The 27,737-nt window shown below is 41.7% G+C and overlaps 2 protein-coding genes across 7 annotated transcripts; both read left to right on the top strand.

The window, feature by feature from the left end:
* Positions 1 to 84: 84 nt before the first annotated feature.
* Positions 85 to 15,884, top strand: osbp2a (oxysterol binding protein 2a). Of its 3 annotated transcripts, none has more exons than XM_006788813.3 (14): positions 85 to 554; positions 1,416 to 1,621; positions 5,662 to 5,912; positions 6,050 to 6,218; positions 8,556 to 8,676; positions 8,769 to 8,835; positions 8,918 to 9,055; positions 9,155 to 9,400; positions 9,534 to 9,654; positions 9,788 to 9,891; positions 10,462 to 10,557; positions 12,057 to 12,241; positions 12,352 to 12,569; positions 12,905 to 15,884. In XM_006788813.3, exons 1-14 carry the CDS (start codon positions 394 to 396, stop codon positions 13,042 to 13,044), a joined length of 2,223 nt encoding a protein of 740 aa, XP_006788876.1. In that variant the 5' UTR covers positions 85 to 393; the 3' UTR covers positions 13,045 to 15,884. The 3 variants fall into 3 exon arrangements, with proteins under 3 accessions (XP_006788876.1, XP_035762768.2, XP_087699789.1); XM_035906875.2 differs by having other exon boundaries at positions 8,508 to 8,676; XM_087843663.1 differs by having other exon boundaries at positions 494 to 560; positions 8,508 to 8,676.
* Positions 15,885 to 17,724: 1,840 nt separating this feature from the next.
* slc35e4 (solute carrier family 35 member E4) lies at positions 17,725 to 23,149 on the top strand. Of its 4 annotated transcripts, none has more exons than XM_087843660.1 (4): positions 17,725 to 17,861; positions 18,776 to 19,152; positions 19,240 to 19,392; positions 22,167 to 23,149. In XM_087843660.1, the coding sequence occupies exons 2-4, from the start codon at positions 18,795 to 18,797 to the stop codon at positions 22,703 to 22,705; spliced, it is 1,050 nt and encodes a 349-aa protein (XP_087699786.1). In that variant the 5' UTR covers positions 17,725 to 17,861; positions 18,776 to 18,794; the 3' UTR covers positions 22,706 to 23,149. The 4 variants fall into 4 exon arrangements, with proteins under 4 accessions (XP_087699786.1, XP_006788875.2, XP_006788874.2 ...); XM_006788812.3 differs by having other exon boundaries at positions 17,726 to 17,861; positions 18,776 to 19,095; XM_006788811.3 differs by having other exon boundaries at positions 17,729 to 17,861; positions 18,776 to 19,392.
* The last annotated feature ends 4,588 nt before the right edge of the window (positions 23,150 to 27,737 follow it).

Genomic DNA, 27,737 nt, shown 5'->3' with positions numbered 1-27,737 from the left:
CACAAACCCGCATCCATATGCTACAACCCTGCGAGAAGGACGTCATCACCCCCCCCCCCCCCCCCCCCCCCCCACATCCTCTGCCTCTGCCCCTGCACGCAGTCAAAGTGCAACCTCTGAGTAGTTTCGTGCAATAATATGCTCTGTTGTTCCACCCTGGCTCCTGAAACAGCCGACATTTTCAAAGTGTGTCCGGGTGGAGGGGCACACTGCCTCATCACCACACAGCTGCAAGCAGGCAGTGGCTTAAGCGAAGGGTACAGTGTTGCAGTGCAATAATCTGGCTCACTCGCAGCTAGCTTATCGGTACAGCTGTTGACTGGCAGCAAGTCCACTGAAACTGCACCGACTCTCCTCCGTCCATCCCGCCGAAGCACCGGCCGAGAGGGGCAAATGAACGAGCTGGTGAAGAGTTTACCTTCCCCGACTCTGCCCGGGCTGCACCTCCCGTCCGTGGATACCCACAAAGGCTGGCTCTTTAAATGGACCAACTACCTGAAGGGCTACCAGAGGCGGTGGTTCGTGCTCAGTAACGGCCTGCTGTCCTACTACAGGTGACGGTGATTTACTCAGTTAATAATATCAGAAATAATAATGGAAGCTGTTAGCAGCATGTCAGAAATTATTTTTATTTAAAAGGAAATTAAACTTTTTTGCATACCTTATCTGGAGGAAGAGGTTTAGTAACAGCAGCCTAAATAAATAAATAAATGAAAATCACATGAGTCATAACTACAATGAGATGACCCGTGAACGATGTTAAAAACTATATAAGTTTAAACATGGTGTCTAATAGCACTTATTACGTCTATCTATCTATAAATAGATAGATGCTGTCTCTAAGAATAACTTTATTGATCCCAACAGGAAATTCATATTTCTTGAAATATCATATCATAAAAGTCTTCTATAGTATTATATTATATAATAGAGTGCTAGATATATTAATCATTATATTATTATATATAATAAGGTAATAAATATCTACCTAGTGAACAGCAATCTAGTCTTTCTAGAGGGACTGGTCCTACATAATACAACTAATAATATATAACATAGTATTCATATAATTTTATATGTAGTCTCTATGTAGATAGATAGGCAGACAGACAGAGAGACGGATAGATAGATAGATAGATAGATAGACGGACAGACAGACAGACAGAAATTTAGCCTTGTAAGTCATGCAAGGCAAAGCTCTCATTGTTAACCTACAGTACATATTGTCCACAGTTGTCTCCTGAGGGAAACTTAAACTTGTTTGGTATGACACTTATTGCGACTCTTTTAAAACTGAAGTCCAACTCCAAGTCAAAAATGGAGCTGCTCCATTTTGTAAATGGGGCACATCAGCATGGAGCTGAGCAGAGAGGCTGGTGTATTCTGCTGTTACACGCTGCTGTTATTCCCCTCAGGACTCAGGCAGAGATGGCACACACTTGTCGGGGAACAATTCCCCTGGCGACGGCGCACATCGAGGTGGGCGACACCTGCCACTTGGTGTTAACCAGCGGAGGCCGGAGTTACCACCTGAAGGCCACCTCCGAGGGAGAGTGCCAGAAATGGGTGTCAGCACTGCAACAGGCCAAAGCCAACGCCACTCTCCTCATGCATCACTCAGGTGAGACAAGCATTTTATACTCTTTGTGATTCGTGTTTTTGGACAGTAAATTTTAGTGTAGTGTTAGTGTTACTGTTCTGTCATGGTACCTTTATTTTATGGGTTTTTTTTGTTTTTTTGGGGGGGGTTGGGTTTTTTGGGGGGAATTTAAACAAAAACACCCACTGAGTGTCCCAGAATTTGCACTTTAAAGGAACAGGATGGTTCAGCTGAGAAGTTCTGAAGCAGTCAAACTAATTTTAGCTGTAACCTGAATGCAGGCTGACACAACCAAGACCCATTTTCCTAAATGCATATTATATTTCTACACATTCACATGCTGATTTTATAGTTATGTAAACAGAAGGACACAAGGTGGCAGTATTATTCAGTATGTCCTTATGAGAACAGTCCGTTGGGGGCAGGGGGTGTGATTAAAGGTAAAAAGAGGAAGCTGTATTTAATCTTGTCATATTAAATTACACCTCACCTTCAGCTATGATCATTCTAATACTCCCTTTTTTACCTTCTGACAAATAGAGCATCTTTCTGTCTTACACAACTGCAGAATCACACATGCAGCTACCGCCACCTACCCTCCCCTCCACGCTGTCTCCTTTCTCCCTCCCTGTCTCCTTCACTATGACGACAGTGAGTGCTGAATGAAATGACCTTCCTGTAGACTCCTCCTCCCCTTTCTGAAAGCAGGAGGGGTAAGAGAAAAAAAAAAGAGAGAGCAGGAGGGTGTGAGCATTTTCATTGAAAATATTTTTCCACTATACACTCTGTGGACAATAGGAAGACACGAGGGCAGCCTTTTTCAGTGAGTGTGTCACCTTGTAAGTAGCCTGCTCATTATATTACCAGTGGCAGGATTAGAAGTGAGACAGTCGCCGTGCATGTGCTTGCATGCTTTTTTTGCATCCATGTATGCATTAGTAATCATAGCTTTATGTTTATGGAGTTCAGTAAGTTGGGCAGTCCCTTTAATTTACTGCACATGCACAGCAGAGCCGTCGTCGACCGTCTCTGTGGACGTTGCCTAGTTCGATTTGAGGTCTGCAACACCCAAAAATGTTGTGTAAAATGTTCGAACTCGGAAGGACTGATGTGTGAGATGTACATGAAATACTGGTTCAAATATAGAGCTTAGCCCATTTACATTGTTTTATGCATTTTAAGACTCCCAGAAATGGTCTTAAAGTGCTGCTGCTCCATGTTTTTGGGTAATTATTTTCATCATAGATGTATCTTCCATATATTATGTGTCGTTCACACAGCTGTGGCTGATGTGCTTGTGTGCATGTGTAAGAAGAGACAGTGCCTTGTGTTTTTTGGTGTGATGTGATTATAGATTATCATCGAGTGAGCTTTTTTCATCTGGGCTCATTAGCGGGACAAATTAATTGGCTAAAAGTCGATTAGAACAGCATCTGTCTGTCTTATAATAGCTATTACTAAAACCTTTAGGCTCCTCTGAAATATGTATAAATAGGTGTGTTGTGAAAAAATAATGTTTCCAGCTGGTGTTGAAGACAAGATGAAAGCGTGAGGATGAATCCAAATAGCCTGTCCTGGAGCTGGCTTTCAGCACACACAGTCAGACTTTAAATGGTTTTTCCATGCTGAGGAAGCTTACAGTGCATCCCCTGATTTTTAACTCTCTCCTCCCACACTGTGTCCATATTGATGCTCCCGCTATCACCTGTGGGTGTTTTCTTTTCTTTTTTTTAATGATTCAACGATGAGTCACCAATTGAACTCTCCAAAGTCCTGTGTGGAAAATAACCAGTCAGTGCACAGACTAGACCAGTATCCCTCTGCCCTACATGTATACTGTTATTCTATGTCCGAGCACTTCCATAAAAAACATCGGATGGCAGATGGCCTCAGATTGCAGATTCATAGCGTCTTAACACCTTGAGCTCCACCAGTAGAGTGCGATTATTCTCTCTCTATATATATGTGGGTCATGAAACCATTACAGATGCCTGAAGGATTTTTCACCCTCTCATTTTTAATCTTCTCCTCCAGAGACGTTCTTAATCCACTTTGCCCTGATTGTTTTCATTTCTTTGCCCCTTTAGATTGAAGTAGTTTATGTCCCGTACATAGGCAAAGTTTTCTTTCAAGCACAGCAGGACCTAGAAAAGTTTCATTGCATAGGATGGAAGCAGTTACATGGACTTAAAGCTGGGTTGTTTGTTTTGGCATTTATTGCTCGCTATAGATATGGGTCTGTTTTTATACTGCATAAGAAGCTTTAATAGAGCACAGAATTGTGAGCAGGTGCATCATTCAATCTTTAAAGTGCTTATGCAAAGAAAATGAATATAAATGTATATATATATATATATATATATATATATATATATATATATATATATATATATATATATATTAGGGGTGCAACGATACACAAAATTCACGGTTCGGTTCGGTTCGATACTTTGGTGTCACGGTTCGATATTTTTTCGATGCAAAAAAATGTTCATGCTTTTTTTAATTTGTCATTTATTAAAATTATAAATATATATTTTAACTCAAATGTACAATTTAATGTTGCTGAAACAACAAAGGGATAAAATAATAAATCTATCTGATCGAGAAATCATTACGGAGAAATGGCTCTTTCCAAAATAAAAGCTATACTATACGCTTCTTCTGGGCTATATTCTCAGCAGCATATTAAACATATCAGGTCCCCATAAGGAGAATCATGTGCTAACGGCTGTCTAAATGACTCGGGTAAAGATTGTAGCATGCGTGCTTGTTGTTTTAGTCTGCTTCCACTTGTCTTTGCACTAGGATGATGTCGGGGTAAATGTGCAGTCATATTCGTTGTGTTCCCACTAGTGCTGTCAGCGTTAATCTGAAATGACGTTAACGCCACAACACGGCAAATCTCCGTTAACGAGCTACCGCGGATCGGCCCGTGCGTGGGGCTGGACGGCGTCAACACGTTAACGAGCTAACTGCGCTAACGCAGTAGTTCCCACCAATGTAATTGAGCATTGTAGCACATCCGACATACTGTTTTATTTTTGTCCATGAGGCGCTTACCTTCAGGGTCATACGTCACATGAAAACCAAAATAGTTCCAAAGGCCAGATCTGAATCAGGGTGGGGGAGGTTCAATTAGCCATGTTGCAACGAGCTTAGCTTCTGTCTCGCTAGCTTGCGCTGCGCTCAGTGGATCTGCGCTCCACAATGCAGTCTAGGCAGAGTAGTCGAACGCAGATCCACTGAGCTGTCAACACAGACAGCATCGTCAGAAGAAAAGTTGATAAAATAAATTTAAAATTTTGTATTGTTCGATACATATGCGTACCGAACCGAAAGCACTGTATCGAACGGTTCAATATCGATACGAGTATCGTTGCACCCCAATATATATGTATATATATATATATATGTGTGTGTGTGTGTGTGTGTGTGTGTACATATATAAGCAAAGTGAGGTACAAAAAACTGTTACGCCTAACTTTCCAAGAGTGAAAATGGGACTGTAAATGAGATACTTTCAGGTAAAAGCATTGTCATAAATCTCTCCATGATGCTTTGTAATCAGCCCAGTCTCTTTACACTCCTCCATTAAAGCTTCAGACTGATGGTTTGGCTCACTCCAGCAAACGGGTACAGAGAGAGATAGTGAGGGGGAGACAGAGGAGAAAAGGGTAGTGCGTCATCTTTTTTTTTTCTCCTTCTTCCTCTAAAAATAGCCTTGCCTCCTGATTGCACAGACCTACGTTTCCAGGGCAACAGTGTTCATTCACAGCTTTCCAGTGTTGTAGAGAGGAAGATTTGTGGTGGATCAGGGTGTGAAGTGTTAATATCTTCCTCTAGCCAGTCCCCATTAATGCTCTCTCAGCTTGTCTCAATCTAAATTTTAAATGCATTTCTCAATCTGCCATTACATCCCAGTGTGCTGTTTACTACACCATCACAAACACCCACTCTGTTTACATGTAATAACCTCTAATGATGCTGTTTTAGTAAATGAATAAAATTCTGTCCTGGCTCTATTTTTTTTTTTTTTTTTTGTGCATGTGTGTTTGAAGACGACTCGGGGGATGAAGTCCCAGTACCTCAGGAGGATCGTACTCTAACCCAAGGGGTGCTTAAGACTCTGGCCAGCAAGCTAGATGACCTGAGCACCTGTAATGAGCTGATAGGAAAACATGGTGCTGCCCTCCAGCGCTCCCTCAGTGAACTCGAGGACCTGCGTGGATCCACTGACAGCACAGACAAAGTGAAAGCCGTTAATGAGCGAGCCACCCTCTTTCGCATCACCTCCAATGCTATGATCAATGTGAGCCATTCAGTTCTCCCCCAGTATGTAGCCACTCTAATGGGAGGCTAGCAGAAATGCTTTTTTTTAAACAAAGGGGGAATAGAGCTTGAGGGTGCCGCCCGCATTCTTTGATGTGTTTTGTGTTCACACCTCAGGCTTGTCGTGACTTTGTGGACGTGGCAGAATCTCACAGTCGGAGGTGGCAAAAGGCCCTGCAGCATGAGAGAGAACAGCGTCACCATCTGGAGGAGACCATCGAACAGTTAGCCAAACAGCACAACAGCTTAGAGAGAGCCTGGAGGGAGAATCCCACCTCATATACAGGTGAGACTCTGTCTGTCTCCCAGACATCCTGTGTCACCGAAGAGCAAATGGGCCTCTTCAATGGGTGGTGCACAGACAGGTTACTTGAGTTAGACTTTAACCTTTTTTAAGCATATTTATCTACAATCTGCATGAGAAACTACAGTAACCAAATAAACTATTATTTTGGTGATTTTTGGTTTTTCTGATGTAGTTTGTTATGTTTTACTGTTTTTGTGATCAGTGTTAATCTTTGGGAGCACATTTTTTCTGTTTGGTATAAATTATGCTAACAGGTTAATGGTTACAACTTGAGATTTGCGCACAAAAGTAACAAAGCGGCCAATGTTGATGTTGAAGTGTAGCTTCAGTGTTTGTTAATCGTCCCTGGGCTTGTGCGTATGTGTCTCTGAGCTTGGAAGGCCTTATTTTGCAGTGCACAGAGTGTGAGCACAGAACACCTACAATCATTAACTGCTGTAAATAACATTAATAAAAGTAAATAAGACATTTACAGTGGGGCAAAAAAGTATTTAGTCAGCCACCGATTGTGCAAGTTCCCCCACTTAAAATGATGACAGAGGTCAGTAATTTGCACCAGAGGTACACTTCAACTGTGAGAGACAGAATGTGAAAAAAAATCCATGAATTCACATGGTAGGAGTTGTAAAGAATTTATTCGTAAATCAGGGTGGAAAATAAGTATTTGGTCACCTCAAACAAGGAAAATCCCTGGCTCTCACAGACCTGTAACGTCTTCTGTAAGAAGCTTTTCTGTCCCCCACTCGTTACCTGTATGAATGGCACCTGTTTGACCTCATCATCTGTATAAAAGACACCTGTCCACAGCCTCAACCAGTCAGACTCCAAACTCCGCCATGGCCAAGACCAAAGAGCTTTCAAAGGACACCAGGAAAAGAATTGTAGACCTGCACCAGACTGGGAAGAGTGAATCTACAATAGGCAAGCAGCTTGGTGTGAAAAAAATCAACTGTGGGAGCAATCATCAGAAAATGGAAGACATACAAGACCACTGATAATCTCCCTCGATCTGGGGCTCCACGCAAGATCTCATCCCGTGGGGTCAAAATGATCATGAGAACGGTGAGCAAAGATCCCAGAACCACACGGGGGGACCTGGTGAATGACCTGCAGAGAGCTGGGACCAAAGTAACAAAGGTCACCATCAGTAACACACTACAACGGCAGGGAATCAAATCCCGCAGTGCCAGACGTGTTCCGCTGCTGAAGCCAGTGCATGTCCAGGCCCGTCTGAAGTTTGCCAGAGAGCACATGGATGATACAGCAGAGGATTGGGAGAATGTCATGTGGTCAGATGAAACCAAAGTAGAACTTTTTGGTATAAACTCAACTCGTCGTGTTTGGAGGAAGAAGAATACTGAGTTGCATCCCAAGAACACCATACCTACTGTGAAGCATGGGGGTGGAAACATCATGCTATGGGGCTGTTTTTCTGCCAAGGGGACAGGACGACTGATCCGTGTTAAGGACAGAATGAATGGGGCCAAGTATCGTGAGATTTTGAGCCAAAACCTCCTTCCATCAGTGAGAACTTTGAAGATGAAACGAGGCTGGGTCTTCCAACATGACAATGATCCAAAACACACCGCCCGGGCAACAAAGGAGTGGCTCCGTAAGAAGCATTTGAAAGTCCTGGAGTGGCCTAGCCAGTCTCCAGACCTCAACCCCATAGAAAATCTGTGGCGGGAGTTGAAAGTCCGTGTTGCTCGGCGACAGCCCCAAAACATCACTGCTCTTGAGAAGATCTGCATGGAGGAATGGGCCAAAATACCAGCTACTGTGTGTGCAAACCTGGTAAAGACCTATAGTAAACGTTTGACCTCTGTTATTGCCAACAAAGGTTATGTTACAAAGTATTGAGTTGTATTTTTGTTATTGACCAAATACTTATTTTCCACCCTGATTTACGAATAAATTCTTTACAAATCCTACCATGTGAATTCATGGATTTTTTTTTTCACATTCTGTCTCTCACAGTTGAAGTGTACCTCTGGTGCAAATTACTGACCTCTGTCATCATTTTAAGTGGGGGAACTTGCACAATCGGTGGCTGACTAAATACTTTTTTGCCCCACTGTATATGTTAGTTATGTGAAATGCCTCATGGCAATTAAAAGCAACCCGCAAAGCAAACATTACGAAGCTACTAATAGTTAAACAACTTCTTCATACCGCTTTGAGGCAAGTATTAATGAAAGTTTTATTACCTGAAGCAAACATGCAAGTCTTTTTAGTCTCCATTATTTGCTACTTTCTGTGTGGATGTAGAGGATGTGCAGGACTCTCAGCTGACCTGTCCTGTGCTTGCTGCCATAGGCGTGGAGCGATCCCAGGAGGGAGATGCGAGCGATGAGAATGACGAGGCAGAGTTCTTCGATGCCATGGAGGACTCACCCGCGTTCATAACTGTGACTGCTACTGGTAACATAGCGCATAAGTGAGAGGCATCATCTCTACACAGTTACTGTATGTCTAACCCGCTGAGCTATTTTTGTGAATGTTTTTAATGTTTGTTTTTTTTTCACTTAGGCGCTCAGGAAGTAATCAGAGTATGATGAGTGGAGGCGTGCCCAATGACTGGACTCACAATGAGAATGTATGTCACAAGAATACGGATATTAATGAAAAACACTTTACTGAGTAGCCCTATTCATCTTAGCTTGTCCTTTTCTCTACAGGACACCTCAGGCGCAAACCACATGCAGCTACGAAGAACAAGGCGCAGCCGTATTCCTGACAAACCAAATTACTCCCTTAACCTGTGGAGCATCATGAAAAATTGCATTGGGAAAGATCTATCTAAGATACCCATGCCTGTAAATAGTGGACAAATCTGCATTCCCCACTAATGAGCTCTAGTCAAAGCTTAATGTGGCGGGAACTTAATTAGATGTGTATGAAATGTGCGATTGCAGGTAAACTTCAACGAGCCGCTGTCGATGCTCCAGCGTCTGACTGAGGATCTGGAGTACAGTGAGCTTCTGGACCGGGCCGCTCGCTGCGACTCGTCCCTGGAGCAGATGTGCCTGGTGGCTGCCTTTTCTGTCTCTTCCTACTCCACCACAGTCCATCGCACAGCCAAGCCTTTCAACCCTCTGCTGGGGGAGACTTATGAGCTGGATCGGCTGGATGAGTATGGTTATCGCTCCATCTGTGAGCAGGCAAGGAAACACTTAATTACTGCATTTATGTGTCTTTAATCATATTTTATAAACAATGGAGAGGAGAGCAAACACCCAACATATTGCGCTTATATTGGCTCTACTGACACCAGCTGATACAATTCACTTTCAGGTTAGTCATCACCCACCAGCTGCTGCCCACCATGTGACATCACAGCGAGGATGGACCCTGTGGCAGCATATCACTATTGACAGCAAATTTCGTGGGAAATATATTTCCGTGGTGCCGTTAGGTAAGAAGCAGTCAGAGTGTTCACGATGACAGTCACTTTATATGAGCACAAATGCTACTACATCTGAGATCTGATTTATAAACACACTGAAATATCTGCATGATGTTTTGTATGCATTTCTTTTTTACCATAGGAAACATTCACCTGCAGTTCCACTCGAGTGGAAACCACTATGTGTGGAGCAAAGTGACTTCCACAGTGCACAATATTATTGTAGGGAAGCTCTGGATTGATCAGGTGTGTTCCTCTTGGACAGTAGTTCGAAAAGCTTTCTGAAGGTCCTTTACATTGTTTCTTTATGTATTAGCTTCTTTCTCATTCATTTGTGGACTAGTCTTTGTAGCTTATCATGTTCAGAGGAATATTTTTTATGCTTGTTTGTTTATTCCGTTAAAATGGACCTATGAATTACTCCAGGATAAAAAAACAACCTGAATGAAGGGATTTAAATTGCATCTCTATGTACTCTATTTCTTTTTGCTAAATCTCTTTAGTCAAATCTATTTAAAAATATATATATATATATATAGATAACACAGTTTGACAGGCAGAAAATAATAATTTTGGACCAACAGTGACAATATTAGCTGAAACTTGGCATATCCTTAAAAAAATCTGGGGAAACTGAACAAGTGGTAAGCCTAAACAGGATCCACAGCAACTGATTTGAAAGTAATTTCCTTAAGAAATAAGGAAAACATCCAGCAAACAAAAGCAAAATTTCTTTTTTTTTCCCATGCATAAAGGAAAGTAATTTTAGTCACTGTACACTTTTAAGTCACATCTGTTTTTTTTTCTTGTTGGCAGTCTGGGGACATTGACATTGTAAACACCACAACAAAGGACACCTGTCGTCTTAAATTCTCCCCCTACAGCTACTTTTCCAGGGAGGTCCCACGCAAAGTAAGTCTCTGATGAACTAATAGACAACTACAACATTAACACAGTCTTACATTTGCCGATTGTCTCCTGCTACACAAGCTCTTTAGAGAGAATCTGTAATGCTGTTTTAACAGATACAACTTTCTCCTAATATTGACTAATATTGAATATTGAAAAAAATGGATAACCTACTTAAAAGAAGGATTACCAACCTTACAGCTGGAGAAATAAGAAAAAAGAGGGTACAAAGTGTCAAACTAACAGAACAAGAACCTCTCTTTGAGGGCGATGATGTGTGCACATGGGTGGCAAAAAATGCATTTAAACCACATTTTAAGCACATTGAACCAAACAACAGCTAAAAAAAGATGAAAGAAATATCAAAAGTAAAAGATTGCAATATTTCTATTAATATTCTCAGCAAGAGCCAACAGCCAGAGAGCTGTAAAATATAGTCTTACAGTCCTTTTCTTCTAACCCAAGAGGTTACACAGAGACAAAACACATGGCTGAAAACTCCATCTAGCAGCATATCTCCCTTTGGAAAGCCAAATTGCCTTTCACGGTTCTTTTTCCATGAGTTATTTTTCTATTTCTGCCAGCCTTAAAACCAGCAACACGCAGCGAAAATGCCCCTTAATGGAGAAAAGCAGCAGTGTTCAGCAGTAACAGCTCTACTAATTTCCAGTGCTGATTTGTGTCTTCACTTTATGTTGTGGAAATTACATCTCAGTAGACTGAGCTGTCAGGTTTAACCAGAGCTGATGCATTAGAGGGAAACGACTGCTTGCACAAAGAGAGAAACCAGCTTCATCCTTGTTATGACAACTTCTTTCTATTCCTAAAAAATTCCTGTATCACTCCCGAAAGAAAATACCTTCAACCGTCACTCTTGGCTGTCTGCCCTTCGGCAAGGGCATTGATATCCCCAGACACCCCGAACCATCACAAATATGAAAAACACAGTCATACACAAAACAGATGATTAAACATATTTAATTTAAACACTTAAGTGAATAAGGTTATATAACCTGCTTATTAGTATTCTCTCACACTGCATAATAGAACACAGAACAAGTAACTAACACAAATAGGAAAACAGGATCATTAAAAGAAGAAGAAATAAGAGAGGATCAGCTGCGTCAGACTCGGGCAGACTTGACCCCATCTGAAAAGCTGGCTGTCCACCTGTTTTTCACATGATTTCGGAGGTCATCTAAGGTACTGGCAGGATGTTGCATGGGTAAAATAAATTCTTATCACAGGCAATGATATTAATTAGGTATATTTTATAAATCCCAGTAATGCTGTTTCTGTGGTGTGCAACCACGCTCTCATTCTCATATGGCTTCCCAGTTGCATGTCATTAGCTAGTGCACATGCAGTTTCATAGTCGGACATTTTCAAACAGCAAAAACTGAAACTAAAATGGATTTTAAAAAAAGAAAGTAAATAAAAAACCTAAAGACCCTGATGAGGGCTGATCTCTTCTTGTGTGCTATGTTCTTTGTTATTTTTAGGTGACAGGAGTGGTAGAGGACCGAGAGGGCACAGCTCATTACATCCTGTCCGGAACCTGGGATGACAAAATGGAAAGTGCCAAGATAGTGGATAGCAGCCAAGGATGCGGAGGCTCCGAAGGGAAACAAAAGACGGTTTATCAGACTCTTCCGCCCAAACTACTGTGGAAGAAATATCCCCTTCCGTATGTAACACATTTTGTGCTCCATCTTAATGATTGAGTGTGTCGGTGTGCTATTTCTCCTTCTCGGTCTGCATCTTTTGTCACACTGAGTTCTCTAATCCGTCCTCCAGAGAAAATGCAGAGAACATGCACTTTTTCTCCTCTCTGGCGCTGACCTTAAATGAGCCAGAAGAGGGCGTCGCACCCACTGACAGTCGCTTGCGGCCAGACCAGCGGCTGATGGAGGCTGGTCTGTGGGATGAAGCCAACAGTCAGAAGCAACGTCTAGAGGAACGACAGAGACTGGAGAGGAAAAGAAGGGCGCAAGCTAACCAGGCCCTGGAGGAGGGTGAGTGCAAGGAAATGAACAAGAACAGTGATGACAAAGACTTTTCTGGCTTTTGCATCATTTGTGCCAACCTTCAGCACAGATCAAGCAGCTGTTCAGAGCTTTATTTTGCAGTGAGCTCATAGCAATAACAGATTTTTCCTTATTTAGAAACAAAGAGCACAGGTGAAAGCTCTGTTGTTATAAAATGAGTGACTATCGATCTTTAGCTTTGGTCAACAGCTGACAAAACCTGACAAAAACTTGCAGTAATTGGCAAATTTTACAATATTTAGAGTCTATGAAGAAAGAACTTTGCAATATCCTGAAAATGAGCACATATGTTCTGTTTTTAGGGCAAGATATTGAGGGTTACCAGCCACTGTGGTTTGAGAAGAGGACAGACGAGACAGGCGATAACATTTTTATCTACAAAGGCGGCTACTGGGAGGCCAAAGAAAGACAAGACTGGAGCCAGTGTCCTCAGATCTTTTAGGACAACATGCCTCTTGCACCACAGCATCAGCCAGGCTGAGCGTTTCCTCGTGGTTTAAGGATACTCTGAAGGTTGGAGAGTTGTGTGTATGAGTTTGGATGTACATGTGTGAGTGAGTGAGACAGCTAATCTCTCCAGGGATTTTCAAGCACAAAAACATCTGGTTCCTAATTTACTTGCTCTTGCTCTGTTATATCTGCATTTCCAAAAATGCATGGCCTCAGTATAAGAGAGTTAGGAGCTGCAAATAATATGTACACTAAAGAGAGTTCTGCGAAACACACGTGATTAGGTGTGTGTGTGGGGATAATTCTAGGCTGAAGACCGATGTCTTATTTTCTTCAAAACTGGCACAAATTGCTGAGATCTCCCAGTGATGCTGGGTTTTAAAAGAAATTTAGCAGGACAAAGCCTTCTTCTGTGCTAGAAGACTTCAAGACCAATCCCTATGATTTCTTGGTGTTCTTTATTAATCTGTTTCTCAAAACTGCACAAACTGCAGTTTGAAAGGATTAACAGTTATTGTCTGACTGGCCTCTAAAGAACAGTCACTCCACCAAATCTTTTTACAGATAAATGCTTTGTCTCCCATAATCTTGAAATTACAGTATGTCCACCTCCATCACTGTTACATTTAAGTCAGTAGCAGAGAGCAGCACACACCCACTGAAAGCACTTGAATAATGTCTTCACTGACCCTGGAGGAGCCTGAGTGTGAGAAAATGACTAAAACAACATATTTGTGTAATTTCAGCTTGGACTCTATATAAAACTCTGTATTCAAAAAAGTGTGCTTAAGCTGAAGATGCTGAAAGGTTTTTGCCTCATATCAGACAAAACTGCCAGCTCATTAGATTGCATGATATTATTTTCATTGCCACCTCGGGCTTCCCTAATCAATTGCTAACACTTGTAAACAGCTTGAAAGGAGTGTTAGTCCCACTCACGGCGATAATCGCTCGTTCTTCCACAGCAGTCATCTGGACAGGTTTAACTTTTTCTTCCAGAGAAACTGCTGTTTCACATCAAAATGCCTAATGAGTCAACTGCAATGGACTGATTTTAAGGTCTGGATACAGCAGCAAACGTTTAATAGGTAGGGGAAAATCGAGTTGCAGTGTAGGATCCAGGATTTTTGGAGCTCCGCCATTACCAAGGACTAAAATTTAGGATGTTGCTGCTACGGCTGCATCTGTTTAACTTAAAAAAATAAAATAAAAAATTAAGTGGGGGGGGTTAGCCAATCCCATATGGAAAAGAAATAGTAAAAACATGCAAGGCGCTTATATGATTTACTCATGAAAGTGGCCACTTTCTCATTACTTTCATATATTGTTTTAGTAAGTATCCAAAACATACAAGTTTCATTTATATAATTTTTCAAGGGATCTTATATGTGTTTTCACTCTTGTATGCTTTTCATACAAGTTTCACACAAGACAGGTACAAACTTTATAAGATTAATATATATCTTTTCCATATGGGATGTCATACTTCCTCTGAGTATGCTGGCTTTCAGTCCAAACACATGCTTGTCAGGTTAAATGGCTGCAGGTGAATGTGAGTGTGATTGGTTATCTGTTTCCATGTGTTAGCCCTGCAACAGACTGGCGACCAGCCCAGGGTGTCCACCAGTTCTCATCCTGCCAGAGCTGGGATAAGCTCCAGTTTATTTCTCAGCAGGTCTCAACAATAACACAACTGACACTGACAGAGAGGGTTTTTTATAAAGTCCCAGACTTTGTAAAAGTGAAGTAGTACATGAAGCACCTGGAGTACCCCTTCAAATATCTTGAAACAAAACCGTAAGAGTTGTAAGTATAAATATGCTAATCTTGGGATTTTCCTCAGCAAGGGATATTATTGCTGCTGGTGGCAATTTTAGCCTTAATTATGTAACAGAATAGCAATTCCCCAGTAACCCCCACATTGAAACAAAAAAGATTTTGTACAGATTAAAATGGTTCTGCGGGTATACCTCCAGGTAAATTCAACTGAGTAATTGTTTTTAAAATTGAATTTACCCATTATCAGGGTTTACCATTGTGGCAAGTACCAATGAACCTGTTCCTTTGCTTAAAATGGTTGCAAATGACTCTATTAGTTATTTGTATGTTAAAAATTGTTCTTCATTTGCATTATGTTAGCAATAAGAAATCCTGCACGGTCACTTGTGATTAAAAAAAAAAAACATTCCCCAATGAGGGAGTTGTTTTATTCAGCCCAAATATTAAGTTGTATTAACATTATTTCATCATATCACTCAAAAACATTACACTTGCTCACGTTTTTGTGCGGAGGCAAGGACTTGTGTAAATTGGTAGTAAATACACTCTATAACCTGTTTATTTATAGTTTACTGTGTATTACAGCGGGGCATGATGCACAAATATGGCTGCCTGTTTGGTTTTGGCCTGTAAATAGCTAGAATATACTAGAAATAAAATCGTAGTATCGTTGAAGAAGATATACAGTGCTTTAACATCCATGTTGTCATATATTAATCTCTATTATGTATACATAACAAGTCATGATTGTATGCCAGCTAAGGAGATGTTGGGTAAATTAAATAATGAATCTTAAGTTTATAAGCGTACATAAATGATGCAATGAAATGTTGATCAAATAAAGCACAATGTCATGTTTACTTGACAGGACATGCTCTATCATTTAAAGTCCACAGCAAAGTATAGCTATGCATGGTTTTAGACTACTTGTGCACTAGGCCTCTTCACCTAGCTAGCTGTTTGTGGATTGTTACTGAAACACCTTTTGTGCCCAACTGCCTCAGAAATTTTACATTTTTGAGCTCAAATAAAGTGTGCAACTGTTTACTGTCACACCAGTGGTTTTTATAATCTTCTGTCAAACAAAGCACAGGTAATAAAGAAGAAAACAGAGTTTGTCACAATGCTTTAAAGTGGGTATTTCTGTCTGGAGCTTTTCTTGAGTCCAAAGCAACTGTCCTGATCTACAAAAACATGTAAAAAATTTATTAGTTGTTTAACTAATGTTGTTTACTCGAAAAGAATAAATAAAAAGTAAATAACTGAATTTCCTCATGTGCTCACCGTCACTCGTACATGAACTACATGGATTTACGAGAAGGTTTACCCTATAAACTACAAAAGCATTATTTCTAAACTCCACCTTCTTTAGAAAAAAAATATTAAACATGCAAGTGTGATTGTTTTGTTGTACCAATGCTATGGTGACGATGAGTCATGGAAAGGACATTTGCATATTTTACAAGTGCACATGCAAACTAACCTTTAACTCATTCAGCAGCACCTGAAGTAATGCACAGAGTAGAGCAGGGGTGTAAAAACATGCCTCCAAGTACATCCTGAAGACTTACTCAAGATCCAAGATTTTTAGAATAAAACTGAACCCATAAGCCCCAGTGAAAGATGCTCTCTTACAAATTTGGCAGATAATATAAATTTGTATTTCAGTTATTTTTCTCATTTCATCAGCAATCGTTTACAAACCAGATGATGGGCAGCCTGTGATTGACAGATGCAACAGTGTTCAACATTTTTCCACGCTCACTGTATCTACTGTCATGCAATTGCATGTGCATTAAAGTTTGAAGCCCCTGGCAGCAGTTCAATGCATGTATGTAGACATGGTCAAGATGACACGGTGAAGAATCAGAATGGGGAAGAAAGACATTTTAAGTGACTCTGAATGTGGCTGGTTGTTGGTCTGAGCTGATCTGAGTATTTGAGAAACTGCTGATCTACTGGGACTTTCCCAGACAGCCATTTCTGGGGTTTACAGAAAATGGTCTGATAAAAATAAAGTGAGCAGCAGTCCTCTGGGTGAAAATGCCTTTTAAATTCCAGAGGTCAGAGGGGAATGGCTAGGCTGTTTCAAAGTGAAAGGAAGGCTGCAGTAAGTCAAATGACCACTTGCTGCGCCCAAGGGCATTTCTGAATGTACAACATGTAGAACAGATGGGCTACAGAAGCAAAAGAGCACACAAGGTGGCACTCCTGTTAGCCAGGAAAATAAAGCTACAGTTTATACAGGATCACCAAACTTTACAGTAGAGCTCTGAAAAAATTTCGTTAGGTATTGATTTCTGCTGCAACATCGAGATGGTGGCATCAGATTTTTGAGGCTTAAGGTCAGAATTTGTAGTTATTTATTAATTAACTAACTTATCCTGTCCGGCACCTTCAGCAAGCACAATCATGGTCTGAATGCACTGCTGTGCCAAACACATTTGCTTTTCAAATAGGAACTCTATTCAATTTTATCCTTTGTACTTTATATATATATATGCATATATAGCGAGAGTAATAACTCAAAAAGAACTGATACCCATCTATAAAGGTATCAGAGAGTGAGAGAGGTGTGAGAATCATTCCTACTGTTCTCTATAAAACTGTACAACAACTCTTCTTTCTGTGACTGGTGAGCACTCCTGTCAGGCATAAGATTACACAATTATTTTTGTTGTACACCTTCAGCCGGTTTTTAAGATTGGTATAGAGTACATATTACTTATTATTGCACTACTGACGTGCACAGGTTTTTTTTTTTTTTATCCTAGGCTGTACTATTTTTATTCAATTACTCAGTTCTTTAACCGATCTGACCCACTTAGGATTAAGCTGGCTGGGCTAGACGGAGCTCGTGAACTAAAAATGAGTGTGACACTCCTGGTCTATGACATACTACACAAACACAGTTAAAAACAGTAGCGTTGCCCTTTAAGTGAACCGTCCAATGACACCACCCGCCCGGCTCGGCTTGGCTGACAGTTTGGTGACCGAGTGACGGAGATTTGGGGATGCTGTCAGAACAAGGTAAAAGCGGCGAAGCTCCTATTCTGATCAAGTATCTCTGAGATGTATCTAATTGGTTTCTAACTCGTCGCAAAGCCTGTAGGATAAACGGGTGTTTCCTTTTTTCCTTAATATTCTTGTAGCTAACAACCTGCTGTTAGCTAACACTGCGGTTTAGAGTCACTAGCTAGCGTTAGCATGAGCATAATGGCATTTAGCCGTCTGGTGTCAAGTGCCAGTCCACAGTAGAGGTTAGATAACTTCAGACACATTACTGTTAAACTGTGTGAGGCTGTCGACCCCTCTGTTTTGGCTAAAACTGTTAAATTTAAAGCGCTCAGGGCCATGAATGAAATGTTGTCCGAGTGCGCTGCACTTAGCGTTATATGTCGCTTCTGATGTCAGGTTCTCGCTCTGCTTCTCCAGAGCTGGGAAAAAGATGCTATTTGTAGCCTGCATAAACGGGAAAAAACATAATTCCCCTAATTTCATGTGTAGATAAATACTTATTGGCTTTAAATGACAGGCGCACGGCATGCCCCATCGTGTTTACAGCTCACTGGCTCGTCACTTGCGGTCGTTTTGCTACACGTCGGGATAATAATAACCAATCCAGTCATTCCCCGTCGTGTGTGGGAAGGCGCGGACGGTTTTCCAGCCCGCCCCGAGCTCCTCTCCTCCGGCTGTCTTACTGTTGGATAATGTCATATTGCCAACGCAGGGGTGTGTTACACAATCAGGCCGTCATGTAAAACAGAAACACGTGTCTATAGGCGGTGCTGAAAAACGCACTTCTGTTTTTTACTGGGCAACAAAAAGACCGCAGAGTGGGTAAAACAGCTGCCTCTCGGTTATTTTCGCAGCTTTCAGCCGGTTTTATCATCCATTTGTGATTGAGATGAGAGGTGCGAGCAGAACATGTGTTTTCCTTACAGAGAGGACAATGATAAGAACATGATCAGCGCCGATGGCTTCTCAAAATGCGAGGCGACCCTGCAAGAGACAGGGAGGAGGAGGAGGAGGCCACCCGCAGAGATGCTCCATCTGCTGTCAGCTGTCATTGTTTGGCTGGTGACCGGCACCACCATCTCCAGTCTCAACAAATGGATATTTGCCGTTTACAACTTCAGGTACCCTCTGCTGCTGTCAGCTCTGCACATGCTGACAGCCATAGTGGTGGATTACGGCCTGATCAAGCTGCAGGTGATCCGCCACAGAGGGATCGGAGAGCAGGACCTGACCCCCAGCGCAAAATGTAAGGTGTTCCTGTTGAGCCTGACGTTTTGTGCCAGCATCGCCTTTGGAAACATGGGTCTGAACTATGTCCAGCTGTCATTTGCACAAATGATATATACTACCACCCCACTTTTTACCCTGGCCATCTCCACACTGATCCTAGGCAAGCAGCATCACATCATCAAATACACAGCCATGATGCCCATCTGCCTGGGAGCCTCTTTCAGCATTATGGGAGAGGTCCAGTTCGATCAGACTGGCTGCTTCTTTGTGTTCGCAGCAACCATGCTGAGAGGAGTCAAGTCCATCCAGCAGAGTGAGTACCGCTTTCTCTGCATCACTGTCCCGTTTTGCCATGCTGGGAAGCTGACATGTTGTTTTGTCCCGTTGCTAAAGAAAACAATAACCCAACTGACATCAGGGAGCATTTTAGACACTGCAGCCGTCTGCGGTCCTGGAACTTCTTAGAAATTTGGTGATTCACTTCTCCGTTCATAAACGCACCCTAGCATTAAGGTGGAATGGGACATTGGCTGGTTTTTCAGTTGCTAGGGGAACGTGATAAATAAACACATATGTTTTTGTGGTATGCCCCAGTGGCTGGCTGATCTGTTGTATGTTTATGTTGGTTTCTAATATAAACTTTAATTTCATTATGAAGATGATTTTATCTTCTTTACATTTGCTGCTCAGGTTTCGATTCACTGAATAAGCTTTTGGTACAGTCAACATTTCAGAAAATCCACCACAAACTGAGAAGTTTTTGAATTGCAAATCAGTGAGGTTCTTCTCTGCAGTCCTGTGTGTCCCTCACTCTCTAACTTTCCTATCTAGCTATAAAGACCTAAAATGCCCCCAAAATAATAATAAAGGCCAGATTGTTGCTTGATTTTGTTAAATCTTCAAAAGATTCTTAAGAGAACTTTAAGGTTCGTGATTGGATTATGTAAATGAGGTAAAAATGAATGGCTTTCAGTTGAAAAAACATGCGAGAGATTCCTTTCTTAGATTGATGTCATGTGGACTAACTTTTGCCCTCGCTGCATTTGTCCGGTGTACACATTCACCTAATGTTCTGAGCTCTCACTGGAGTTTTCATTACATAAATTGCTTTAAAGCTGCAAACCGATTGCGTCACAGATCGGTAGCTTAGCTTCTGCAACGTCATCAGTCTTCATAAGAATGTGGTTGTCAGAGAGGGACAAAAAGAGTCTCTAAACACATGTATAAAGAGAGGCCCTGTCTTTAGTCTGTTGCAGAAGCAGACATGCAGGTTGCTCAGAGGAATGTAATGCTGCACACTTTGTTCCTGGTGGAGCAGAGTTGCAGGCACGCTCATAACCACAGGGGTCATCACTTTAAATCCCTTCTTAACAAATTGCAGATGTTTTTTGCTTGTTGCTTTGTTTAAATGTTGGAAGGAAAATGTAGGTCCTGCTTTTGCTTTTGGGATGTAAGATGTAAACGATGACCTGAACATTTTATTTTTAATCATGGCTAAAATTTTATGCCCTCAGATGTTGTCTCATGTTTCAAGAAGCTATTTTAAGCCTCTTACACATGTTGTTGCAACAGTTTATTTTTGTACTCTGACACACTTTGTTAGGGCATTTTTTAAAAACATTCAGCATTTAGAGTTTTGTTTTGTTGTTTAACAGTAATGTGTTTGATTTTCCATGACATCATGGCATATTACACAAATTTCCCAAAAAGGAGATTTGCATAATGAGCTTCTGACGTACTTTTCGCTCTCCTTTTGATGGACACATACGCACATAAAATCACACGGACCTGCTGTTATGAAAGTACTCCCTGTGTTTTTGCTAGGAAATATGTCTGAATCGATTGGTAGCAAAAGTATCTTTTGTAATGGGCAATGTTACAGTAATACAGATTTTTTTTTTGTTGCCTGTTGCAGCTGCTCTCACACATCATGGTAACTACATAGACTGTATATAAAGGCTGGACATAACTACCACACTGGACTAATTTTAAAGGCTCTAGGTTAGCATTTGGCCCCTGTCACGTGAGCCAGACCTGACCAAATATGGACGAGAGAGTGGAGCATTAACCTGTCAGTTAGTGCTAGCAGGCTCTGTTAGCATGCTATGCCCATACAGCATTCTGCTGCAACACACTGATAGAGATATTTGCTAATTAGACTAATAAAGCACTAATTTTCCACTTACCACAGCTGATGCACAAGCTTCTGGGATGCTCTGCACCTCATAGCAAACCAAAACATTAGTAGACTTTTAAACGTGTTCCAAAAAGTAGGAACAGCACAAGCATGGTGTAAAAGCTCCAGCTCAGTGAGGCACAGCAGATAATCATCACCTGTCTGCGATGTTATGTAAATAAAAACTATGAAATGTATCTGGCTATATCAGGCTGTAAACATGTGGTTTAGTGTTGTAATTTTCAGCAAGTTTTGGCAGTCTATTGGAATGAACTGCTTTAAGTGGTCGTTTAAGGAACTTCACTTCAGTGTTGACTTCCTTTTCCAGCTTGCTTAAAACACACATTATTACATTTTGACAGACTGAAGGGTAATAGCCATTTGAAGTGTGTGTGTGTGTGTGTGTGTGTGTGTGTGTGTGTGTGTGTGTGTGTGTGTGTGTGTGTGTGTGTGTGTGTGTGTGTGTGTGTGTGTGTGTGTGGCATTGCTGTTACAACAGATGCAGCTGTCACAGAGAGATTACAGATGTAAATATAAAGTAAACCAGATAAACTAATTCTCCCTGAATGAGTACAGATCAGGACATTGATGTGACTAGATAAGCTTGAAGTGTTTCCTCTTTCTATTGCAAAGCCTCTGCGTACTTTCATTTGTATACATGTCTTTTCTGTATACGCAACTCTTTATGTGCTGGGGTGGGGGTTTGTCGTCACCAGTCTCATCAGACCGTTGATGCACCTGCAGCTACACGTTGGTGTTATTGTGCAGCATCTCCAGCACTTGTGACACCGCTAGCTGTGCCTCAGTATCTTTACTTTGACACAGCTGGGCAGTGCTTAGTTTTCTGTTTTCTGTATGGGAATACGTGTGTTCTGTTTGTAACTGCTGTGGACATTTGTCTGTTTTTATAGGTATTTTACTTCAGGAGGAAAAGATTAACTCCGTGTTCCTGCTGTACCTGATGTCCATTCCCAGTTTCTGCATCTTGGCCATAGCTGCTCTCGCCTTGGAAAACTGGGCCATGCTTGAGTCGCCGCTTCATTACGACCGCCACCTGTGGGTCTTCATCTTGCTCAGCTGCCTGGGCTCGGTCATGTACAACTTGGCCAGCTGCTGCGTCATCACGCTCACCTCGGCGGTCACTCTGCACATCCTCGGCAACCTTAGCGTGGTGGGAAACCTGCTGTTGTCTCAACTGCTCTTCGGCAGCGAACTGTCAGCCCTGAGCTGTGCTGGCGCAGTGCTCACGTTGTCTGGCATGCTCATCTATCAGAACTCAGAATTTATCATTAGCTACCTGGATGCACGCAGGGCCAAAGCAAAAGGCTCCGTACGAGTGGATTTTCACAGTGCACGTGGAGAAGACTCGGTTAAAGCTAGTGCGTCTGATAAAACATATCATCCCCATCATCAGGGCACAGACAGAAAACAGGAAGACAAAATGGACTGAAAAGAAAAGAGGAGTTGTACCCTAGTGTGTGACTTTATACAGCTATAGTGTCGCCAACAGTGACAGATGTTTTTTAAAAAAATTTTTGACTTCCTCACTGTGCCACTTTATTTATCTCCTATTCACACAGAACTGGAGTCTGCAGAGAGGAAAAGTTGCCTTTTTGCATTAGTAGTACTATTATTATTATTTATTTATATTTCTTTGGTTCACAATGAAGGTAACATTTTTTTTTTTTTTTTGCCCTTATCCGTGTCACATATAGCCTATAGCGGTATATGCATGCATGAGCACACTGAACTCTTTGATACCTCATCAGGTATTCACACTGTCACTCTTACTACTCCACTGTGAAAATGTTCTCGTATCCAGAGGGCTTTAATCAACGTTTTGGGTGTCTGTTGTGGATATTATCCGCTATAGTAAAGCCTCATAGATTGGGGGGGGGGGGGGCGGTGGCGGTGCCTGTGCCTCAGATCTGAGCGGGCACAATTTGTAATAAAAAGCTATATTTATGGTACTGTTACCTGAGACTCTCCCGGCCCTGTTGTGGTAAGGGACTGGGTGTTTTTGGCAGCTTTTTTATGTAGACATGTAATGTGGGTAGCTTGTTAAATAAAGGCACTGCTGTTGTTAGTGTTGGTAAGTTACGAGTATGGATAGAGCTGACACTTCTGTGAAATGCCACATCACATTTCCTCTCCTGAAGCACATTTTTAATAAGAGGCTGTGTTTCGTCCTACTATAGGAACGTCAGTGTGGCTTTCCACTTCAGGCCTAAATTTTGTTCTCGCACCAACCTGAAAAGACGGTCTCTGTAGAGCTAGTCCAATTATTTCCAACTTTTACAACGGCGCACTGATAATTAGGTTCACAAGGCCTCTAAGGAGTGTCACTCAACCTTAGCTGGCTTTTCCCTCTGGAAGACCCGAGGAGGGAAAAAAAAAAGACTTGAGATGTACTTTAAGGTCGCTTCGTAAATCCTAACCTTTGTGTCATTGTTAAGCCAGCACGTCTTAGAGAAACTGACTTCTTTTAAAAAGTGTTCCGTTTTCACTCTCAGTATTTAAAAAGCATCTTATTATGACATATTTTAGCCCCCCTCTGATATTTATATGAAAGAAAATATTTATTTTTTAGGGCCTTAGCAATAAGGGGGGGTTTAATGCTGTGGAATTTGGTCCTCAAGTGTCTTGCAGCTGTATACATGTAAAGTTTGAGTGTGTTAAAGCAGACTCTTGCATGCTTTTGCTCCAGAAAGCATCCAAAATGTCCTCGGATGCTTGTTGCACACCTTCCTACATGCACGGTATGCCAAATGTTTACTTTAAAGCTTTTTTTTTGTCTTGTGAAACCTGTTCTGTCAGTGACCAGATACGACCAATGCTCACGTACAGTGTGAGCTCTCAAAAGATGAAAACAACAAAGCCCTGCGTGGAAAAAGGCTCAATATGACACACCAGTTTTTTCAGCATGTTTCACCGTAAGAATAAAAGCAAACGACGCCGCATGTTGATTCAGCTGAATAACATTTCAAGGATGTCATTCATGAAAATTACTCAAAACGTGTAAGATGCTTTTATAATTCCATGATTAGTTGAAAATGGTTGCATTTAATTTCTTTTGCAGTGTGTATGGTTTTACTGGTTTTATATTTCTTAATAACAGCACTCACATTTAAAAGTGATGTTCAACAGCTCATTTCACTGGTTTTAGGCTACTGTACTGAATACCTCAGCTCTTAAACAGGACTTATGCCCCCTTGCGTTCATAGGACTGAGATCAAGCAGCTTTTCAATAGTCATAAAGAAACCACAGCGAGGAAGATCGATCACAGATAAAATAGTTCATATATACATTTTGACAATTTAATAATCGGTAAGCTATAGTTGGTTTGCAGGTTTATGATCTAATTTCACAGTCTCAGCTCTGTTTGGCAGGTTTGGCTACTTGTTCTTGTCATGTTTGAGAAGATTATAAGTCTGGAGAAGATAAAAAAAACAATGCAATTGTTGCATTGACACGGTACGAAGACGCCGCTTAAAAAAAGTCTACAGTTCCTGTGTGCATACTGGGTTTGATTGTTTGCAAAGTTAGTTGGATGTAAATAGTTATTTTATTTTGTTATGTATTTTATAGTCATATGACTGGTTGAAACTATACTGGTTCAGGAATGAAATGTCTGCCTCATGCCTTATTTGGACATACTGTAGATGAGAATGCAGTTTTGATGAATGCTGTAGGTGTTTTTCTTGTTTACGGGCAAAGATACGGCTCATCCATGTACACGTGACCTGCAAATGTATGAAAAGAAAAAAATGGACTGGTATAATAAAATAACAAAACCAAACACCTCATTTCTGAATTGCCTTGTTTTTGAAACTGCATTCATATCTGAAATGAATTCAACACCACCTTCCTGTTTTGTGGTTAGAGAGACCAACCACATCCTTTGTAATCGATGTAATTATATGCTTAGGTTGGGTAACTGAGTTTAAACTGAATTCTTAACACAGTCTAACTCTATCTTAGAAGACATTAGCATTTTAAACTATTGTAAATACATTTATTGGATACTTTATTAGCCACACCTTGCTAGTACTGTGTTGGACTCCCTTTTCCTTTCAGAACTGCATTAATTCTTCATGATATAGATTCAACAAGGTGCTGTAAACATTCCTCTGAGATTTTAGTTCCTATCGATATGATTGCATCACAGAGTTACTGCAGGATTGTCATCTAAACATCCATGATGTGAATGAGGGGGATGGCCGTGATCAGCCATACACTGGTAGGCTGTGTTGTTGGTGCGAAGTGGCTCAAAATGTGCCAAGAAAATGTCCACCACACCGTTATACCGGTAGCAGCAGCCTGAACCATTAAAACAAGTCAGGATAGATCCATGCTTTCATGTTGTTTACACAAAACCACGACTCATCAGACCAGGCAACGTTTTTCATATTTGCTGTTGTCCATGTTTGACGAGGCCGTGGCATCAGTATCCTGTTCTTAGCTCACAGTAGTGGCAGCCTGTGTGGTCTTCTGCTGTTGTAGCCCATCTGATATAAGATCTGATATGTCATGTGTAGTCACAGGTGCCTTGCTGCATACCTTGGCTGTAACAAGTGGTTATTTTTGTTACAGTTGCCTTCTTATCAGCTCAAACAGTCTGCCCATTCTCCCTCCTCCTCTGGCACCCACAAGGCATTTTTGCCCAAGAACAGCCACTCGCTGGATATTTTCTACTTTTTTTGGACTGTTCTCTGTAAACCCTAGAGATGGATTTATGGGAAAATCCCAGCAGATCAGCAGTTTCTGAAATACTCAGACAAGTCTGTCTGCCACCAACAATGTTCTTATATCAACTTTTATTGCCTTTCTTCCTGATTCTGAAGCTCGGTTTGAACTTCAGCAGGTCGTCTTCATCATGTCTAAAGACACTGGACTGCTATCGCGTGATTGGCTGATTAGATATTTGCATTGATAAGCAGCTATAGAGGTGCACCTAACAAAGTGGGGGGTGAGTATCATTAAGGTCCTCAGCAACTTTCTGATATGTGCAGTTCACTGATTGAGAAATGAGTAACAGATAGAATAGAGTCTGTGAAGGTTCTCAGTCATCCAGGTCATCGTAGTCTAAGGAGCTTGGAAAGAAAAGCGTCTGGACTTCTTTGAGTTGCTTGAAGACGTTTCAGCTCTCATCCGAGAAGCTTCTTCAGTTCTAAGGGTCAATAGTGGAGAGTCCCAGATTTAAACCCAGTGGGAGTTTCCCCCCAAATAGGGACAAAGGACCCCCTGATGATCCTCTACCTAATCACATGAGCCAAGGTGTGTAAGCAGGTGTGGGTCCCAATCAGCCAGGGTTTCGGGTGAGCTCATTGTGAAACCTGGCCCCACCCTATCATGTGATTTCCTGAGGTCAGATGGCCCAGGATGTGAGTGGGTGTTAAGGCGTCTGGGGAGGGAACTCAAAACTGGATTATAGATGGCAGAGAGTTGGTGTCATAAACCACCGCCTCTGTTCAAAGATGGTCGCTCACAGTGGACGTAAATGGCTTCTTTCACTCCTCTTTCAAACCATCTGTCCTCTCTGTCCTAAATGTGAATATTGGCATCCTCGAAAAAGTGACCTTTGTCCTTTAGATGCAGATGAACTGCTGAGTCTTGTCCTGTGGAGGTGGCTCTTCTGTGTTGTGCCATGCGCTTGTGAAGTGGCTGTTTGGTCTCTCCGGTGTAGAGGTCTGGGCATTCCTCGCTGCACTGTACAGCATACACCACATTGTTAAGTTTGTGTTTAGGAGTTTTGTCTTTCGGGTGAACCAGTTTTTGTCTGAGCGTGTTGCTGGGTCTGAAGTACACCGGCTACATAGGGGATGACAATGTTGTTGCGTCTGTCCTTCTTATCCTCCCTCGCTGGTGTCTGATCTTCTTTTCTGTGCATCTTTGCTGACTTTATCAATGCCCATTTAGGATAACCGCATGTTTTAAGTGCTTCCTTTACATGTGTGTGTTCCTTCTTTTTCCCTTCAGGCTTAGAGGGAACATGTTCTGCCTGGTGGTGTAGGGTCCTAATTACTCCAAGTTTGTGTTCCAGATGGAGGTACTGGTCCGTGTGTGTGGGCTTCCGGTAAACTTCGATGTTGAGGTTGCCATTCTCTTCAATGTGCACAGCGCAGTCCAGGAAAGGCAAACAGTCGTCCTTTGTGTCTTCCCTGGTGAACTTGATGTTTTTATCCACAGCGTTAATGTGCGCAGTGAAGGATTCCACTTCTTATGTCTTGATTTTGACCCAGGTGTTGTCTACATATCTGTACCAGTGGCTGGGTACTCTCCCTTTAAAAGAGCCAAGAGCCTTTCTTTCCCCTTCCTCCATGTAAAGGTTGGCTGCAATAGGTGACAGCCATGGTTTGTCTGTAGAAACCCTCGTTGTATTTTTGTCCCTCTTTGGGGGGATACTCCCACTGGGTTTAAATCTGGGACTCTCCAGATTTAACCTTAGATTTGACCATTTGACCTTAGAACTGAAGAAGCT

This window comes from Neolamprologus brichardi, chromosome 7 (assembly GCF_056152115.1).
Source record: "Neolamprologus brichardi isolate AB-2024 chromosome 7, ASM5615211v1, whole genome shotgun sequence".
Classification (NCBI taxonomy): Eukaryota; Metazoa; Chordata; class Actinopteri; order Cichliformes; family Cichlidae; genus Neolamprologus; species Neolamprologus brichardi.
Note: the sequence above shows the minus strand (reverse complement) of the source record. Positions and strands in the feature narration are given on the sequence as shown.

What these genes read in the sequence shown, in the direction of transcription:
- osbp2a (XM_035906875.2), top strand. Translation starts at nt 394, where the DNA reads ATGAACGAGCTGGTGAAGAGTTTACCTTCCCCGACTCTGCCCGGGCTG. An exon ending in GAATCCCACCTCATATACAG is followed by an intron (nt 6,219 to 8,507) that starts GTGAGACTCTGT and finishes GTGTGGATGTAG; the next exon opens with AGGATGTGCAGGACTCTCAG. An exon ending in GGAAGCTCTGGATTGATCAG is followed by an intron (nt 9,892 to 10,461) that starts GTGTGTTCCTCT and finishes TCTTGTTGGCAG; the next exon opens with TCTGGGGACATTGACATTGT.
- slc35e4 (XM_087843659.1), top strand. Translation starts at nt 18,759, where the DNA reads ATGTGTTTTCCTTACAGAGAGGACAATGATAAGAACATGATCAGCGCC. An exon ending in AGTCAAGTCCATCCAGCAGA is followed by an intron (nt 19,393 to 22,166) that starts GTGAGTACCGCT and finishes CTGTTTTTATAG; the next exon opens with GTATTTTACTTCAGGAGGAA.